Source organism: Zootoca vivipara, chromosome 13, assembly GCF_963506605.1.
Source record: "Zootoca vivipara chromosome 13, rZooViv1.1, whole genome shotgun sequence".
NCBI classification, from domain to species: domain Eukaryota; kingdom Metazoa; phylum Chordata; class Lepidosauria; order Squamata; family Lacertidae; genus Zootoca; species Zootoca vivipara.
The window spans coordinates 43,475,306-43,495,511 of NC_083288.1; the positions used below are offsets into that span (position 1 = coordinate 43,475,306).

Consider the following 20,206-nt stretch of genomic DNA (forward strand, 5'->3'; position numbering starts at 1 on the left):
CTGGTTCTCAACGGCCACGGGTACTACTGGTGGCAGAAGTGGACTTGTGGGGGGAGGGAAATTGGAGGGACAGATCATATATTGTGTGTTTTGTTTGTTTTGTTTCTATAAAAAAACCAATAAAAATTATTATTTTTTTAAAAAAGAAGATGATCTCAGGGTCCGGATACAGATACATGACTGATTTAAGTATTTATATGTGAGGACTGGATCATCAAAGGGGGAGGGAGACATAAATATTGACATTAGATGTGTGTATACGGTTGTGACCTGGAAAAACCTCCTCTGAAAAGGCTGCTTCTAGTAGCAGCTTGGAGAAAATAATCACAGAGGCTTTAAGATCTGATTTATTGGGATTATTTTAAGATCGTGGCTGCCAGCTGTGAAAAGGATTTGTGGACTTCTGGGCGGATTTGGCAAGATACCAGCGCATAGCTGCCAAGTTTTCCCTTTTCTCACGAGGAAGCCTATTCAGCATAAGGGAAAATCCCTTTAAAAAGGGGATAACTTGGCAGCTATATACCAGCATGTGAGCAGACAGTGCTAAATTTATAAAAGGGAATGATGGCAAAAATTCACACAGAATCATATATGGTTTGATTAAATTTGCTTGCCGGAAGAACTCAGTGACTTGAAAAAAGAAGAAAGATAATAGATTATGGAATAAGATCTGGACTATATTGAAAAGAACTACAGTGACTATAAGAGGACTAGGCCTTCTGAGTCTGAAGCATGGGAAGTCGATAAATTTGTATAATTTGGCAGAGGATTTGGATTAATTGTTTAATTGATATTTGCATAATTTGTATAATTAGATATTTAAATTGGAAATTTAATAAAATTTAATAAAAATGTGAGGACTGGATCAGGTGAATTCATTTTGACAGGGGAGTTAATCAGCAGTTGGGAGAAATAAGATCACTCAGGAATGTTGGTTAATGATGGATGTCTGAGGTAAATGCCCCAAGGCTGGAGTGAAAGATGATAGCTAAGGCTTGAATATTAAGATAGCCTTCCTTTGTGATAACTAGGAAGCCAATGTGATGGAGTGGTTAAAGTGTTGAACTAAGGCAAGCATCCCCAAACTGTGGCCCTCCAGATGTTTTGGCCTACAACTCCCATGATCCCTAGCTAACAGGACCAGTGGTCGGGGAAGATGGGAATTGTAGGCCAAAACATCTGGAGGGCCGAAGTTTGGGGATGCTTGAACTAAGGCCTGGGAGCCCATGGTTCAAATCTCTACTCAACCATGAAACTCACTGGCTGACCTTGGACCAGTCACTGCCTCTCAGCCTCACAAAGTTGCTGTGGGGGTTAAACGGGGGAGGGGGGACTATGAACGCCACCTTGAGCTCCTTGGAGACAAATATGAGATGAAATCTGTCTTTGAAACATACATGTAAATATCAATACCAATATATGCAGTAGAATAACCAGAAATCAATAGTTATAATATATCTAGTTAAATATTTATTTTGAGCATATGGAATTATACTACTGTCTCCACTATAAAACCAGGTGGAAGTTGCTGAAAACTTGACCTGCTCCTTTACTTTATTTCTACTGAACCTCTCAGCCTATTCCTAAATCAGAAGGACAGTGGAATTTTGTTCAGGCAGGTTCCTATTTCCTATGTATATGTTATTTGCTGAACCTCATACCTTATGGTGAACTTTTCTCCCACCAGCTCTAAAAAACCCTCTAAAATAAAATACAATCATTTTACCAAAAATATGAAACCAAAATGCCTGAAATTATTTCATTCCTTCAAATGGTTTATTTCATTTCCATCTTTTGTACCTATATAGAATATCAATAACATACTTGAAACCGCAAATTCTGCTGTTCTTTAATTTTTTCTTTGTATTAGATGCTTCCTGGTGTTCAGCTTGGGCTTCAACATGATAATGTAGCATTTGGGGGAAAATATACAGCACAGTATCCCAGCACTGGAAGCCAAGATGGAGAAAATCTCCACAGCCACCATGTATTTTCCTCTGGTGCTCAGGTAAGTTGGAATAAAGGAGAGCCAAACACTACAAAAGACCAACATGCTGAAGGTGATGAACTTGGCTTCGTTAAAAGTGTCTGGTAACTTCCGGGCTAAGAAGGCAACAGTGAAACTGATAATGGCCATGAAGCCCAAATAGCCCAAGACACAGTAGAACATGAGGACTGAGCCTTCATTGCATAACAATACAATTTTCTCAGTCATTGAGTACATGTCTAAATCTGGGAATGGAGGAGCGATTGCCAGCCACAGAGCACAGATCCCTATCTGAACACTGGAGCAGGACAAAACAATAGAATAAGCCAATCTTTTGCCCACCCATTTCCTCATTCTTGATCCTGGTTTAGTTGCCATGAATGCTAAAACAACAGAGATGGTTTTGGCCAGGATGCTGGAGAGGGCCACAGAGAAGATGATGCCAAAAGCAGTTTGTCGGAGAAGGCAGGTTGTATCATTAGGCATTCCGATGAACAGCAAAGAACAGAGAAAACACAAGAGGAGCATGATGAGGAGAATGTAGGTTAGGCTTCTGTTGTTGGCTTTGACTATGGCAGTGCCCCGGTGTTTAATGAAGATGCCCAGCACCAGAGCTGTGACCACAGAGAAGAAAAGTGCAGATACAATTAAAGCTATGCCCAAAGTGTCTTCAAAAGCTAGGAAGTCTGGAGTCTTAGGAGTACATTCATCCTTCCCTTTGTTTGGATACTGATATTCCGGGCAACTGGCACAAGTTTCCATCTCTGAAAAGGCACATAATGAATGAGAATTTGAAAGCAACCAATATTGTTCCTAACTGTTGCCTTATTACATTTCCACCCAAACTAATATATTCACTAGGGAAACTTTAAAAAAAAAAAAAAACCCCACAACCCTTTCTGCCCAATTGCTTCAAAAATATGACATGTATGATATATTTTTTTTTATAAAAAAAAAACCCAACAACACTAAATGATATTGTTTTTAGTGGAGATCCTTCAATAGCTATTAAGGAGACAATCCAATGGCAAGATATGCCTTGATGAGCAGTTTAGGATGGAGCAGATCTCTGCTTCAGCTGCCTGATTTCCATTTCAGTTGGGCTCAGTCCCCAACTCCAGTTTAGCTGAAAATACACCAGTATAACTTGCTCATCATGGGTCAGCCAGTGCTCAGCCAGCTGAAATGAAGCTGACTGAACCAAGGCTGGTGTCAATCTCAACTCCCAAATTGGTGTTTGGAGACATGGCCAGAACCAGAGGGGGTGGAACTTGGGCTGCACTCTAATACCATTCTGCTCAGTATAATGACCTGGCAACCTGGCACAGAACTCTGTTTTGAAAACTTGTTTTCCATTCAGCCAGGTTTACAGCTGCCCCACCACTGAATGGGCTTTGGGTCTTAGCGAAGGACATGTACACAATGAATATACGAACGCAAAATATCATATAAACATATACTATAATAAAAGCCTTAATCAAACTGTTTTCAGCCAACAATCACAGCAACACAATGGGGAGTGCAGCATTCCTTTCAACCCAATCTTCAACTCCCACACAGACCGAGTGCTATGAGCGCTTTCAATTGCTCACCCAATAAATGCCACACAATACCAACAATCAGTGGGGTATTCAATATCTTTGTCATATTGGATTATATTTTTCTCTACTTTAACAGCTCTGCCTTGAAATCTTGTGTCTGTCTCTTTAAGAAAGAAGTGCTGAGGATTTCACTTCTGCAGCCAGAACTCACAGAAAGGAAGAGGGCAAGGGTTAAAAGTAAGGGGGGGAAGGTGATTCTTAATCACCAGAGCATCCTTATCCACTGAAAAGCATTGGGTGTTCAGTAGGGCAGTTCATAAAAACTCTTTTTTTAAAAAATGCCTGCTCCAAAGGTCTTATATTACTATGGATTATATAGCTATATCTGCAATTTCATGCATATCAGTTAATATATTGACCCTCCTCCACGAAAATACCCATTTACTTGGCCATTTTCCTAAGTCGTGAAGACTGAAATTTCAATTCAGTGGGGCAGGGTCAAGATATTAACTGATATGCATGGAATTGCAGATATAACTACATAATCCCTAGTGTAGTAAGATAAGACCTTTGGAGCAGGCACTTTCAAAAAAGAGTTTTTTATGAACCGCCCTAGTGCACATGTATGATTGTTGTTATTTAGTTGTTTAGTCATGTCCGACTCTTCGTGACCCCATGGACCAGAGCACGCCAGGTACTCCTGTCTTCCACTGCCTCCCGCAGTTTGGTCAGACTCATGTTCGTAGATTCAAGAACACTGTCCAACCATCTTGTCCTCTGTCGTCCCCTTCTCCTAGTGCCCTCAATCTTTCCCAACATCAGGGTCTTTTCCAAGGATTCTTCTCTTCTCATGAGGTGGCCAAAGTATTGGAGCCTCAGCTTCACGATCTGTCCTTCCAGTGAGCACTCAGGGCTGATTTCCTTCAGAATGGATAGGTTTGATCTTCTTGCAGTCCATGGGACTCTCAAGAGTCTCCTCCAGCACCATAATTCAAAAGCATCAATTCTTTGGCAATCATGGTCCAGCTCTCACTTCCATACATCACTACTGGGAAAACCATAGCTTTAACTATATGGACCTTTTTCAGCAAGGTGATGTCTCTGCTTTTTAAGATCCTGTCTAGGTTTGTCATTGCTTTTCTCCCATCTCCCAAGAAGCAGGCATCTTTTAATTTCGTGACTGCTGTCACCATTTGCAGTGATCATGGAACCCAATAAAGTAAAATCGCTCACTGCCTCCATTTCTTCCCCTTCTGCACATAGTCTTCTGGTATGTGTCGCTGGAAGCATGCCGGGAAGATTTATGTACGTCCTGAGCTGTGTTTCACAAGGAAGATGCCCAGCGAGGTTTGTCTCATTCCAGGGGCTGTGTGTGCCCCCCAGGTGTGTTCCAATAAGATTAACAGAAACTCTCAAATAAAAGTATTTCTATGTGAAAATTGAGAATAATGCATAATACCACAATTTAAGAAACCCCACAAAGCTGATTATAACTAACTTGCAAAAGCACTTCTCAAATTTTACTTCAGTAATAGTTTGGTATATCATAACATAGCATATGCTACCCTTCAAATCTGATACCATCCCATCTGGACACAGAGCACAATCATAGCAGCAAAACTTCTTCCCTTCCTTCTTTTTCTTCCTGTAACCAGGATGGCAGATGTCATTACAAACTGAAAGGGGTGGCACCTATTCAAAGATACAGGAATAGTTGAAAGTTAATATTTAGTATTTAGCAAAAAAAAAATAATGGCACAAAAACAGATTGCCTGTTAGCAATGGTAACAGATAACTCCTGTTAACTTTCTTTTGCAATGTTGAAAAAAGGGTGGGGTTTGAGTTGTTGTTGGTTTTTTAAGGGGCAGCTTTTTGGTGAGAAGAGTACCCTATCAGGTAGGAGGTGACAACTTGAATAAAATATTGTGGGGGCACTGGTAAACCCTGCCTTGCATAATCAATCACATGACGCAGTCCACGCACACTATTTGAATGGGAATGCCCTTCGACTTTGGGGTTGGCTAGGAATGGGGGGCGGCCCTAGGAGTTGGTTGCTATCAGGCAATACTGTCTTTTGATGGCTCACAAACATATAAAAAATAAAAAATAACATTTAATAAACTAATACCATACAAAACACCAAGTGCAACCAGTGAGTCACAATTACAATGTTGTTGTTGTTGCTGTTGTTGTTGTTGTTGTTGTTGCTGCTGCTGCTGCTGCTGCTATTGTTTAAATAGTAGCAGCATCATTGAATTTATTTTAATTAACAGCCGACTGTAACACAGGGGGGCTTCAAACCATTATTCAGGCCAGCAATGAAAGTGGATGTCTCAAGGGAGAGAGTTCCATAATTTAGGAGTCACCACTAAAAATATATCATGTCCTTAGTGGATTTGTGTATGTAACTAATTTTAAGGGTCTGCAGGACCCACAGTGCTGATCTTAAGGGGTGTGAATGTTCACATGGGAGAAACCAGTCCTTCAAATGGTGGCTTGTCTCAAATCAAATGTTCACCCTCCACATAGCAAACCTTTAAAAAACATTTTCTGTAAGCTGCCCACACAATACGATATTCAAAATAAATACAAATACAAATGTGCATTATACTAAGGAATTATTTTGATTTCTTCACATCTATTGCCCACCCGTTTTGTAGAATGACCATGAATGTGGAGCATATGGGATACAATGGGGTTATTTTCCCACCTGAGTCAAGTCTTTGTGCCATTCAATTTGGTCCTCTTTGATAGTGAATTCTTTGCCAAGAGGAGCCTGAGGATTCAACCTCCCCACTTTCATCCTGAAATATGATCTATTTGGGAAAGTCACTAAGTTTGTAATATCAAATCCAGCAGCTAATTCTCCATGTTCACTAAATTTAATTTCATCCCCAGCACTGTTATTGAATGATATCCTCTGGAGGAATGAGTACAGCTAGATGGAAAGAGAAAGGAATCTAAAATATGTTGTCATGCTCTCATTAAAATGGTTATAATAGCTTTATGAGATAGATTTTACTTCTTTTCTTCAGTCAAAGAACATTTGCCATTCACAATGCAGGTATCTGGCTTTCAGGGGCAGAGATTCCATGGGAACTTGTGAATCAGTGAAAACTCAACAACTGAAAGCGCTGCAAATAGAACTTAAAAAATGTCCTCTATAGGAGGAATAAGGTTATAACCATTATGGTTGTGTGACATAAGCCTCTGGCAAGGAAGAGAGAAATTTGAGAAGATAAGCAAGACAAGAACTGGGTGCTCATGATATCTAAAGATTTTGTGGTCGATCACATGATAGATAAGATATTTCTCACCACTGTTCTTTATGATATGACAATTGAATTTTGTCATTGAGGAAGCATTACCTGCCATGGTTCCGTGGCCTGAGAAAACCATCTACCTCCATCCTCCATTCTTCTGTGGCTGGCTCTAGCTGAGTACATAGTAAGTAAGGCATGTGCCAAAGCATAGACAGCATTATAGATACTGTAGCTGTGGCCGGTCATGCTCATTTCAAAAAGAGGCGCAGGAAGATTAGCTAACATCTCCTCTCCGGTACATGTTTTATCAAAAAACGTAGACTTAGTGGAGGTTGAAATTGAACAAAGAAATACATTTTCCCATAAATCCTTAATGAAACCATCTTCTATTGCCCAAGTAGGATTTACAATCTTTATAAATTCTTGGAAGTCTTGAATCTCTTTCGAGTGAATTGTGAAGGAGATAGCGCCATGAAACATTTGTATATCATTGTCAATAATCTTTTGAATAGAGTACAGTGTGAAATCAATTTGGGCTGTTGTTATCCACACTTTTACTGTGAAGAACCTCTTCTTATATTGAGGAATTATCGAACAAATTAGCTTGACTGCCAATATAAACTTTCCAAGCCATTTAATAGATGCACTTTCTCCATATATAACAACTGCATTGGCATTGCTCTGCATAAAAATTGGCAATGCATTATGTTTGTGTTTTATCATTTCAAGTATGCTACTGGAAACCTGCTCATATTTTTGAACTCTTTCTGTGAATGCTGAACAGATTCCGTTTTTGGAAAGCATTGGCTCCAGTGTCTGCAAGAAATATTCTCCACCTTCATCATCTTCAACGATAAGCCCAACCCATTTCCATTTGAAGTACAGTAGTAACTTGATAATTCCCTCATACTGAAGGGCTTCATTGGGAATCATACGGTAAAAGGAAGGGAACATTTTTTTATTATACACAGGTGGTTCAAATGAACCGTATGAAATCTGGGTGGATGGAGAGAAATCCAGACATTTTAGAGTGGAAAGAGGAGTTCAGAATCATTACTTTTATTTGTTGCTTTTTTCTTATAGTGCAAACATGCCTTTTTTAAAGAAGAATCACCATCCTTTGAAAAACACACACTCACAATCTTAGTTGTCAAGTTGTTGTACTCTAGATATTTATTCTTATCACATTTGGAGCAAGTCTCCATTACAAGTACTAAATACACAGTCTTTGCAACCATGGTGCCTGAACGAGCAGAGGGAAGGCAGTGGGGCTCTCATCTCTGGGAAGACTATGCGGACTGCCAGAAGTTCGTAGATAGTGATGATGATGAAGAGATTTGGTTTAATATTCCTTTTACTGGCAATGTGAAACTAAAAGGGATGACTGTGATGGGAGAGCATGACAACACACACCCAAAGGAAATGAGAATCTTTATGAGTAGGGCCGGCTCTAGGTAGAATCCCGGTGGTGCGGGGTGCCAGGGCGCCGGGCCAGTGGGGGGTGCTGCACGGCGAAGCCGCACGGAAGCCATACTGCGTGCTGTGAGGGCGGGGGCACCGGAGCGATCTCCGTCCCTCAGCGCCAGGGCGCCCGACCTGCTCGAGACTGCCCTGTTTAAGAGCATTCCTCACATGTCTTTTGGTGATACTGCCAGAGAACCAGATCAGTCTTTGCAACCTCATTCACATCTCTGGATACCACATTATACCCTCCCAATCAATTCCACATGTTTCAGCTGCTTTTCATTTACCCCCATGGAACCACATCATTCTTATGAATTATCAAAGGTCTACTGGAAAGAGGAAGCAAGTGAATTAGGCAATGGGGCACTTTAGGAGAAATCTCCACTGCCCACAATCTACAATCCTACCTGTGGAATCTTGTAAAGACCTAAGATGTCTGCCATGGATCTGGAAGTTTCAGAGCTCAGGCCTCCGATGATTCCTATTACATTTTTCTGAATGCCACATTTGTAGTTAGGTATAAAGTGATAAGATTTAAAGAGCAGGTCCAGGGTGGTCCGATAAGTCATCCTTGAATCAGAGTAGCTGTCATAGATGTGGAACCCAAGAGTGACATTGGGCAACATCTTGGGATTCTCGTTGATCTCATCAACAGCAAACACCAAGGCCAGGATGTGCTGGTAGAACTTGGTCAAAACACTGCAAATAAAGTGACGTGCTATTTCATGAGTGTACAAAAATATTCTACCACAGTTTTCATCTACTCAGGATCTAAGAAATTCAACTGCTTGACCATATGGACTTTGTACAAGATGCAAATCTCATCTTTAGCTTAGTCTGTTGGATAGAAAGACATGTGTGGCCACCTTTTATCACTCTACAGTTTTAACCAAAACACAGTCTGTATTATAGGAGTGTGTTATAGATTTTTGAACTTAGCCTCTTTCTAAGTGTTCCTGAACCTGGAAAGACTTCATCTGGTGAAAGATGGCCTTCAAATGCATCAGCGTAAGTTGAACTTAATACTAAAGCAATGTTGGATATAGTCACAGTGACACAGAGTTTAGGAAAATAAGCTATGCTTATTGCACAGAAACATGCTTGGTAGAAAAGATCCTCATTCTTAGGAACTAAGGCGAAGAAAGCAACTAGCCATGCTTGCTCTTGCATCTCAGGAGGAGACACATGGAAGATGTCAAGTCAAGCATGAAGAAGAAGGAAGTAGCAAATGACATCAGCAACCCTAAGAGTATCAGTCTAGTGCTCAAAGGAAATTCAGCACAGGTTATTCTTCTCTGTATCTACTCTTTCCCATGCAGACATATCAACCTTCAGTGCAGGTTGATTTATATCCCCATCTATTCTTCATGCTCCATAAAATCTCTGTGAATCTTTAGCATCTAGCATTTTGAAACCTAGGGATAAATGAACGTAAAAGGAACAGGAGAAAAAAATATACTATGTCCATCAAGCTCAGTATTATCTGACTAGTGACAACTCTCTGCATGCAAATGTATATCTGAATGTGAGGATATGTAGATGCAGTACAAAGCTACCCCATGCACAGGAAAGACTCTGTGTCTACGTATAATAATAATAATAATAATAATAATAATAATAATAATAATAATAATGGAACAAAAAAGCTTTCTCTTTCCACATGCCCAGTTGCCAGTTTAGATACCTTCTAAGTGTTTGAGTATTTAATTTTATTACCAATAGTTAATGTCCACCCACCCACCTATCTGTTCCTTCATATTTCCTGTTTAAATTTCCTCAAAGCAATTTTCAGACAATTTTACAAATAGAAATAATCACTAAATGTAAATGTAGGTTCCGTTTCCTTACTATGGAATGTTAATGAAGTCCTGAGAAGGATGCTTGTTGAACAAAACTTTGGTGAAAACGTAATGGATATGAGATACCATCCCACCGATAAGGAGATCGCCTGGCTGATACCACTCATGTGGAATATGTACAGGGTTATTTATGTTGCATTTAACAGTATGCACTTCATGCAACATGTTTAAGAGCAGCAAAAACAGAAACAACACAAACATCCTGATTGCCACCTTCCCTCCACACATGGTACTCCTCTATTTCTCAGTTTACAACATCAACTAGTTGTCCATTTCTAGAACAGAATGCTGGAGTAGATGCTGGGCTTTTGACTTGGCCCAGCAGGGCTGTTCTTACATCACGGACATATTATTAACACCAGCCTGATTTGAATAAGATGACTTGGGTGGCATCTGACTCTGCCAACACATTCTCAAAGGGACATCCTTCCATCTTATCCATAACAGCATTTCATAAGGAAGCCCTGAATGCTAATTTGGAAATACTGATTTGAAGTTTGACCCATCTTGTGGAAAGATGCAAATAGATCAAGATGACAGAGCTCTACCTCTCTCTTGTCCCTAATCTTATCTCTCTGTGAAGCACAGGTACTTGTAATGATTTCAGAAGGGCTTGTTGTTTTTCTGTGGCCTTCTAGGAATCCATCGGAGCTTTTCCCAGATGAATTGATTATGGTGATTTTGATGATTACAAGAGGTACAATCACTTCTGCAGTGTTTCTTTATTCACGACAAATCATCCGTTACTGAACTAGTGAAGTAAACATTCTTGTCCAAGCATAGAACCCCAGAGTCCATAAGTATTTCAGAATACTTCTGAAATCTAGACCAATCCTTTATGGGATATCCACTGCTAAAATATCCCAGATAAGTGGACAACCAACACCTGTTAAAAAATGTCTAAGAAAGGCGGTATTCAGGGCAGTCTGTTACATCTTCAAACACCCCTATTCCTCTGTCTGAATTAAAATCAATCGGACGCCCAGTGTTTTGCATTAGTCATTCAACCTTGGGGGGGAAATGAGGGGGGAAATCCTGTGCATGATAGTAAGGGTGTAGGATGAAAATACTTAACATTTTTATTGTGTTAGGTTTACAGAAAATAATAGAAACATTTTAACATCAGGTGTTGTTTTTAAGTAAGCAAAATACACACGACCAACTCTTATATTGTAGAACATATAAATAACTTGTCTATGAGTTCTTTTGCTGAGGCAAGTCCTACTCCCAGCTCTTTCCTGAGGACGATGAGAGTGAATAATTTAGATAAATTAACTGTTAATTGTAAAGGGGACTCAGAGATCTAACTTACACAATCCATATGTGACTATCCTCTATTTTATCTGTCGTTGTAACAAAGATTTCTATAACATTAGGTTGTAGTTTTTGTACATTTAGTGCCTGTTGATGTTTTGGGTGGTGCCATTGGTTGGCACATTAAAAGTTTGATTGATTGATTGATTGATTGAACTTAAGGACCCTCCGCTTACTTATATAGTTGCCACATAGCTGTGATATTTGGGGAAACCCGCAGTCAGTGATCCTCCATGGCCAAGATGTAAGTAGCTGATATCATGCAGGAGACATACATTCGATATTGTGGGCCAATTCTATGGAACTTTTTCCCAGCTGAGATCAGACAGCCCCACTCTCTCTTGAAAAACCAGAGCCCAGTGATAAACCTTCTAATTTCAATAACAATTTAAGGCAACTTTTCTGGTTACTATTAACTGTTTTTATCTTTATTGTGTCTTCTTCAACTTTCCTATAAACCACTGAGAGACCATACTGTTAAGTGGCATAGATATTGTGGAAATAAAATACATAAGCAATCCTACCCTCTAAAATGGATGGGAAGGGTTACTCTGAGTTGGTTTTTTCTTGCCTTCAAATATCTATGTAAAAATCACCTATGTATTCTAGAGAATAACAAGAAATCAATAGTCAAATCTTTATTCATGCATAAGAAATGATGCACGAGCATCCACTGTAATATCAACATTAACTATCTGAAAAACTCCATCTACCACCTTTACTTAAATGCTTTAGGTCTACTCCATCAATCAGCGTCTCACTCATTTAGAAGGGTAACAGAGTTCTCAGGTTCCTATTTCTTACGTAAATTTAAATATCCTTTGTTGAACTTTACTCCTGTGAACTTTTCTCTCATAGGCACTACAGACTGTTATGTAAATCAACCCCAACCCTCCAAAGCAACAACATAACTGAAATAGTTTAATACTCCCGATTCATTTATACTTCTTTTATGGTCCTATATAGATATTAAAAATATTGTTGAAAACACAAACTCATCAATTTATTTATTACTTTCTTCGTATAAGATGTTCTCTGTTGTTGAGCTCAGGCTTCACCAAAATTATGTAACATTTTGGGAAAAAGATGCAGCCCAGTAAACCAGAACTGGAAGCCAAGATTGAGAAAATCTCCACTGCCACCATGTATTTTCCTCTAGTGCTTAAGTAAGTTGGAACAAAGGAGAGCCAAACACTGCAAAAGACCAGCATGCTGAAGGTGATAAACTTGGCTTCATTGAAACTGTCAGGCAATTTTCTGGCTAGGAAGGCCACATTGAAGCTGACAATGGCCAGGAAGCCCATGTAGCCCAGAACAGAATAGAACATGGTGACGGATCCTTCATTACATAACAGTATAATTTGCTCAGTCATTGAGTGCATGTCCAAATCTGGGAATGGGGGAGAGGTTGCCAGCCAGAGAATGCAGATCCCTACTTGAACAATGGAGCAGGAAACTACAATGGAACAAGTCAGTCTCTTCCCCATCCAATTCCTCATGCTGGATCCTGGTTTGGTAGCCATGAATGCCAAAACAACAGAAATGGTTTTGGCCAAGATGCTGGAGAGGGCCACAGAGAATATGGTGCCAAAACTTGTTTGTCGGAGAAGGCAAGTTGCCTCATTAGGCATTCCAATGAGTAGCAAAGAGCAGAGGAAACACAAGAGGAGGGAGGTGAGGAGAATGTAGGTTAGACTTCTGTTGTTGGCTTTGACTATGGCAGTGTCCCGGTGCTTAATGAAGATGCCCAGCACCAGAGCTGTGGCCAGAGACAATAGAAGTGCAGAGGAAGTTGAAACAATAGCCAAAGTGTCATCAAAGGCTAGGAAATTTGAGATTTTAGGGATGCAGTGATTGTGGTCCTTGTTTGAATGCTGGTCTTCTGGGCAATGGATACAAGTCTCTGAAAAAGGTTGCAATGTGTGACAATTTAAAAGCAAGGATTATCCTAGTGGTTCATTTTCACCCAGTTCATTTTCAGTCCTACAAACATACCAGAAATACGATGCATACAAATTCTATCATTTACACTTAATTTTAAAAGCAATGATATGAAAATGACTGCATATCTGCTTAATAAAGCATGTTCCGTTTCCCCATCATATCACAGCAGGGGGCAGAACTACTTGGTGCCCAGCCTATGTGGAAGGGATTAAAAGAAGGACCAGCCAAGTGCTGTACAAAACAGGAGTAGATTGTGACGAATAGAGTGGCTTACAAGCATGCCCCTTTTGTCCTGATCTTTCTTACATTGTTAGCTCAGTACCTGCCTACCCAGGCCACCGTATGAGCGGGTCTGATGGCTTTTTATTGAGGACAGGGTAAGATGTATTACTCCAATATTTGCTTGACAGCTTGAGAGTTTTTTCCTACCTGATTCGTACTATCTGGGAACCAAGGATTGCTACTGTATCTGCAAGTTCCTTTAATAGTTTTGAAAGAAGTTCCATTCATCTGAATGGTTTTATATCTTGATGTTAACATGGCCATCCTTTCTAAAGATGTATCTGAAGATGATGGATGATATATGCACATGTGAAATGCTATGCTTTAAAATATTTTAACAGAACAGGTCCTACCCTTCTTGTTTGGAAACATCCATTCTTTCATTGGAATGATCTTAGATCAGGCACCCCCAAACTTCGGCCCTCCAGATGTTTTGGACTACAATTCCCATCTTCCCTGACCACTGGTCCTGTTAGCTAGGGATCATGGGAGTTGTAGGCCAAAGCATCTGGAGGGCTGCAGTTTGGGGATGCCTGTCTTAGCTCTTGGTGCTAAAATGTGTTGCCCATATTTCAAAAGATAGGCTCCTCATGCATGTTATATAAATGTGAAAGAATTCTTTGTTTTAACACACACACACACACACACACACACACACACACACACACACACACACTTGATGACTTGGCCTCTTAGAGTTTACTGCGATAAAGTGTGTCATTTGGAATATCTCAGCATGGCTTGTCTTACCCTTCTCATTTGAGAACATCCCATCTGGACATGGAGCACAATCATAGCAGCAAAATTTCTTCCCCTCCTTCTTTTTCTTCCTATGACCAGGAGGACAGTAATCATTACACACCGAAAGGGGTGGCACCTTTGCAAAGATATGAGAGAAGCGTAAGAACATAAGAGCCCTGCAGGATCAGACCAGAGGCCCAGCTCGTCCAGCATGCTGTCCTCACATTGACCAACCAGATGCAAATAGGAAGCCTGTAAACAGAAACTGACTGCACACTCTCCCAACTTGTGAATTTTATGACCAACTGGGACAAAGTCATTCAGGTTATCTAGACATTTTACTTCCTTGTCGCAGCTGGGTATATGATGTTCCAATCTATGTGAGAATAATGGAAGTCACCCATTACCACAGTTTCCTTTTTTATGCATTCTGGATTTTGTTCTCCATCTCAAGTTCACCATAGGCATTTTGCTCAGGAGTAAGATAGGAGATACTACTATTAAATCACTCTTAGGTCTTTGTATAACCACCCACAACAATTCTATAAGTACACTGCTATTTTGGGGATTTGCTCTTTAAAACTTTGTCCTCTTTGACTTACAGAGTGATGTCACCCCTAGAATGCCCTTAGTCCCTAATAAAATTTTTTTATCCAGTTTCTCTCTATTCCACCAGGTTTAAATTATGTCCATTATATCCATGCTCTCATCTAAGACAAAGTAACACAGCTTACTCATCTTCTAGCTTTCCAGGGGGAGAAATGGTATTGAAAAATATATAGGGATTTCATCCTATAGCATCTTAGTAAATTAGAAGGCTAGTGATACATAATATGAGGTTCATAAGTGTAGAAGTGGCACATCCTGTGAGAGGAATAATTTCTGTACTGAGCATCACAAAAACAAAAAAGATTAGAAGGTCCATATTTAGTCCATCCAAAAGCAGAACTAGCTTAGACTTTCAAACAAATGCCACTAACTAGAGACTTGCCCCAGAGGTTTCCAAAGAAAGCTATTGCAAGCAACATCATCTGTTTTCTGACAACCACTGCTCCATCTTAGTCTGAGATGCCTTCTCTGGATGGTACAGTTTTTATCGTTCTTTCTTTCTTTCTTTCTTTCTTTCTTTCTTTCTTTCTTTCTTTCTTTCTTTCTTTCTTTCCTGCTGATAAGCAAAAATGCCTTCTTTTTGTTGTCATAGCTTTTTTACCTCTACAGTGGTACCTTTACTTACGAATAACTCTACTTACGAATGTTTCTACTTACGAACGGAGCTCCGTCCGCCATCTTGGATGTGGTTTAGATAGGATTTTTTCTACTTACGAATTTTTAGATAGGGTTGCTTCGACTTACGAATTTTTTCTCCCAATGCATTCCTATGGGATTCGACTTACAATTTTTTTCGACTTACGAATGTGCGTTCGGAACGCATTAAATTCGTAAGTAGAGGTACCACTGTATTACTTTTGGTATGCCTGAAAGGACCATGCCCTCAAGACGATTTACAGAAATTTCAGGGGGGGGAGAGAATCAGTTTCAATATCATGTGCAATGAAAGTTCAGCCACACAATAGTGAACAGCCAACTCTAATTTGTACAATAAGTGCAAATTAGAAGTCTATTGGGGGGGGGACCTCACACAGCCAATAACCTGCAGCCTAAAAATGATATTTTAAAAATGGAACAAATTGCAATAAAATAATCTTAATAAAATATCAGTTGGAACAGATGTATGTATGTGTGTGTGTGTGTGTGTGTGTGTGTGTGTGTGTGTGTGTATATATATATATATATATATATATATATATATATATATATATATATATATAAACATTTTTAAGGCTGGTATTGACGCAGGCACGAGATCCCATGTGCTTGAAACCACCTCTGTTTACCGTGTTTCTGGCGAAAATAAGCCATACCCCGAAAATAAGCCATAGTGATAGGCAGTTTAACCGTGTAGGTTAAACTGTACCATACTTAATAATAATAATAATAAAGACATCCCCTGAAAATAAGCCACCGTGTTGTTGTTTTTTTGAGGAAAAATAAATATAAGACGGTGTCTTATTTTTGGAGAAACACGGTAGTACTTGCTACTCTGAATTTAATGGCAGGCCTAAGACAAAATCACAGCTATGGTCATACATTTGAATGGAATCGTATTCCAGTGAATTTCAAATTAAATAATGTATTATGCGAAGGAATGTTCCTTTTGTTTTGTTTTTACACCTCTTGCCCTTCTGTTTCATTGAATGACTAATAATGTTGGCCTTTGGAAGACTGCACAGCTATTTTCCACCTGAGTCAGGTCTCTTATCCATTGGATTCTGCCCCCATCGATGATGAGCTCTTTTCCAGAAGGAGCCTGTGGATCCAGACTTCCCACTTTGACCCTAGCGTAGGATTGATTTGGGAACGTGACCAAGTTTCTAATATCAAAACCAGATGCCAGTTCCCCATGTTCATTTAATGTAATTTCATCTCCGGCACTGTTGTTGAATGAGATCCTCTGAAGAAAAGCATGGAGCTAGAAGGAAAACAGGGAAATAAAAAGTTCTATATAGACTTATTCTCAATTAGACTAATGGAAGGCATCCAACTTCTGGAAGCAGATGGAAGATGAGAGTGGCAAATTATGGCACAGTGTAAATTCAACAACTTTTAAATGCCTGCTGCTAGTGTAAGCGAAGTTACAGGGAACCAGGCAGAGGGCCTTCTCGGTTGTGATGCCCACCCTGTGAAATGCCCTCACATCAGATGTCAAAGAAATAAACAACTATCTGACTTTTAGAAGACATCTGAAGGCAGTCCTGTTTAGGGAAGTTTTTAATGACTGATGTTTTGATGTATTTTTAATATTTTGTTGGAAGCCGCCCAGAGAGGCTGGGGAAACCCAGCCAGATGGGTGGGATATAATAATAATAATAATAATAATAATAATAATAATAATAATAATATATGTGACAACTAATGTTGATTTAATGTCTTGTTACAAAATACTCCCCTTTTCAATAAACAGAATTACTTAAATTTTAGAAATATCAACAACCTCAGATATGCGGATGACACAACCTTGATGGCAGAAAGTGAGGAGGAATTAAAGAACCTTTTAATGAGGGTGAAAGAGGAGAGCGCAAAATATGGTCTGAAGCTCAACATCAAAAAAACCAAGATCATGGCCACTGGTCCCATCACCTCCTGGCAAATAGAAGGGGAAGAAATGGAGGCAGTGAGAGATTTTACTTTCTTGGGCTCCTTGATCACTGTAGATGGTGACAGCAGTCACGAAATTAAAAGACGCCTGCTTCTTGGGAGAAAAGCAATGACAAACCTAGACAGCATCTTAAAAAGCAGAGACATCACCTTGCCTACAAAGGTCCGTATAGTTAAAGCTATGGTTTTCCCAGTAGTGATGTATGGAAGTGAGAGCTGGACCATAAAGAAGGCTGATCGCCGAAGAATTGATGCTTTTGAATCATGGTGCTGGAGGAGACTCTTGAGAGTCCCATGGACTGCAAGAAGATCAAACCTATCCATTCTTAAGGAAATCAGCCCTGAGTGCTCACTGGAAGGACAGATCGTGAAGCTGAGGCTCCAATACTTTGGCCACCTCATGAGAAGAGAAGAATCCTTGGAAAAGACCTTGATGTTGGGAAAGATGGAGGGCACTAGGAGAAGGGGACGACAGAGGACGAGATGGTTGGACAGTGTTCTCGAAGCTACGAACATGAGTTTGACCAAACTGCGGGAGGCAGTGGAAGACAGGAGTGCCTGGCGTGCTATGGTCCATGGGGTCACGAAGATTCGAACACGACTAAACGACTAAACAACAACAACAACTTAAATTTTATTTTTGACGTAAAGGGGCTAAATTCCAGAACTTGCCCAAGCAGGGTTACATGTGACACTGGAGGATTACAGTACATGGAAACTGGAAGCAATACCTGCCAGGCTTCCACATTCTGAGGAGATACTCTGCTCTTGTACTCCATTGTCCTGTGCTTGACTCTAGCTGAGTACATGATATGTAAAGCGTGTGCTAGAGCATAGACAGCATTATAGATACTGTAGCTGTGGCCGGTCATGCTCATTTCAAAATAAGGAGACGGAATGTTCTCCAGAGCCTCCTCTCCATTACATGTTTCATCAATGCCTGGTGACTCCCTGCTGTTTGAAAGCATACAACTGAATACCTGTTCCCAGAAATCTTTGATAAAACCATCTCCATCTTCCCAGGAAGGATTTACGTTCGAAAGAAATTCTTGGAAGTTCTGCAGCTCTTTAGAATGAATTGCAAAGGAGATCGCACCATGGAAAATTTGTATATCAGTGTGCAATCGTTTTTGAAATATGTTTAATGTGAAATCAATTTGGGCTGTCGTAATCCATACTTTTGCTGTAGAGACCTCTTTGTATTGAGGAACTATCATCTGAAACATCCTGGCTATCCTTAGAGCTACTCCCAACCACATAATAGCTGCTCTTTCTCCATATATAACAACTGCATTGGCTTTGCTCTTCAGGAAAGGGGGTAATACAATCCCTGTTTCAGATGCCATATCAAGTATGCTGCCAGAGAAGTGCAGATTGTATTGAACTCTTTCAGCGTATGCTGAACATATCTGATTCTTGGAAAACATTAGCTCCATGGCCTTCAAGAATCGTTCTCCACTTTCATTATCTGGAGTGATGAGCCCAACCCATTTCCATCTGAAATGTAGCAATAACTGGACAATTCCTTGATACTGAAGGGCTTCATTGGGGACCATGCGATAAAATGAAGGGAGCTTGAGTTGATAATTCACTTCTGGTTCAAACGAACCATATGAAATCTGAAAAAGAAAAAAAGGATAAGCTGATTTATATTCTATGGACTTTTAAATGGGTTTGTTGGAAGGAAGTTATTGTTACTGTTTTGTTTTAACTATTTATTTTGTACTTTTATCTTGTATTTTTATCTTATGGACTTACCTGAGATCCTTGAAGAGTGATATTATTATTATTATTATTATTATTATTATTATTATTATTATTATTCACACATACTCTGTCTTGGTATAACTTTCCTTTAAATATTTGCTCCATTACCTTACATAAATTCTCATCATTACATGGTTTTTAGAATCTCCTCCCCCCTCCCGCCGCCTTATCCTTTTGAATACCCGAATTATATCTCATACAGTCATTTCCATTTTATACCAAATTCCTAATGGGAAGAGATTTATGGCAGAGGTAAAGAGACATTGCCATGGCGCTCATGCTCAGATCCTACCTGTGGAATCTTGTAAAGACCTAAGATGTCTGTCATGCATGAGGAGATATCAGAGCTTAATCCCTCAATGACTCCTATTGCATTTTCCTGAGTGTCACATTTGTAGTTGGGGACAAATTGATGTGCTTTGAAGAGCAGGTCCAGAGTAGTACGGTAGGCCATTTTTGGATTGGAGTAACTGTCATAGATGTGGAATCCGAGAGTGACATTGGGTAAGATCTTGGGGTTCTCATTGACCTCATCAACGGCAAACACCAGGGCCAGGATATGCTGGTAAAACTTTGTCACCACACTGCAAATCATTGGTCACTAGTACACAAAATCATTTTAGCACAATATTCACCCACTCTACTGTAAATATGATTGTTTCAACTGCCTGACTATGAGGATAAGGCACAAACAACCAAACTGATAATTAGCTGATACTTTCCTTACTGGAAAACAGAAAAAAAATCTATTGCGGTTACTATTGCCTGAATTGTGCATTTAGATTTGGGCTTCATGTAATTATGTATATTCAGAATAAGAACTGTATT

The 20,206-nt window shown here is 39.7% G+C and overlaps 2 protein-coding genes across 2 annotated transcripts; both read right to left on the bottom strand.

Moving 5' to 3' along the window:
* Positions 1–1,849: 1,849 nt before the first annotated feature.
* On the bottom strand, positions 1,850–10,183 carry LOC118078238 (vomeronasal type-2 receptor 26-like). Its single transcript, XM_035102011.2, has 5 exons — positions 10,104–10,183; positions 8,663–8,954; positions 6,239–6,466; positions 5,094–5,220; positions 1,850–2,751 (listed from the first exon to the last, which is right to left on the bottom strand). Exons 1-5 carry the CDS (start codon positions 10,181–10,183, stop codon positions 1,850–1,852), a joined length of 1,629 nt encoding a protein of 542 aa, XP_034957902.2.
* Positions 10,184–12,438: 2,255 nt separating this feature from the next.
* On the bottom strand, positions 12,439–19,973 carry LOC118078239 (vomeronasal type-2 receptor 26-like). Its single transcript, XM_060281308.1, has 5 exons — positions 19,671–19,973; positions 18,592–19,230; positions 16,698–16,925; positions 14,405–14,531; positions 12,439–13,331 (listed from the first exon to the last, which is right to left on the bottom strand). Exons 1-5 carry the CDS (start codon positions 19,971–19,973, stop codon positions 12,439–12,441), a joined length of 2,190 nt encoding a protein of 729 aa, XP_060137291.1.
* Between the last annotated feature and the right edge of the window lie 233 nt (positions 19,974–20,206).

What these genes read in the sequence shown, in the direction of transcription:
- LOC118078238 (XM_035102011.2), bottom strand. Translation starts at nt 10,183, where the DNA reads ATGGTATCTCATATCCATTACGTTTTCACCAAAGTTTTGTTCAACAAG. An exon ending in GTCTTTACAAGATTCCACAG is followed by an intron (nt 6,467 to 8,662) that starts GTAGGATTGTAG and finishes CTTTCCATCTAG; the next exon opens with CTGTACTCATTCCTCCAGAG. An exon ending in GATGGTATCAGATTTGAAGG is followed by an intron (nt 2,752 to 5,093) that starts GTAGCATATGCT and finishes GTGCCTTTTCAG; the next exon opens with AGATGGAAACTTGTGCCAGT.
- LOC118078239 (XM_060281308.1), bottom strand. Translation starts at nt 19,973, where the DNA reads ATGATTTGCAGTGTGGTGACAAAGTTTTACCAGCATATCCTGGCCCTG. An exon ending in TCAAAGATTTCTGGGAACAG is followed by an intron (nt 16,926 to 18,591) that starts GTATTCAGTTGT and finishes TTTTCCTTCTAG; the next exon opens with CTCCATGCTTTTCTTCAGAG. An exon ending in GATGTTCTCAAATGAGAAGG is followed by an intron (nt 13,332 to 14,404) that starts GTAAGACAAGCC and finishes AACCTTTTTCAG; the next exon opens with AGACTTGTATCCATTGCCCA.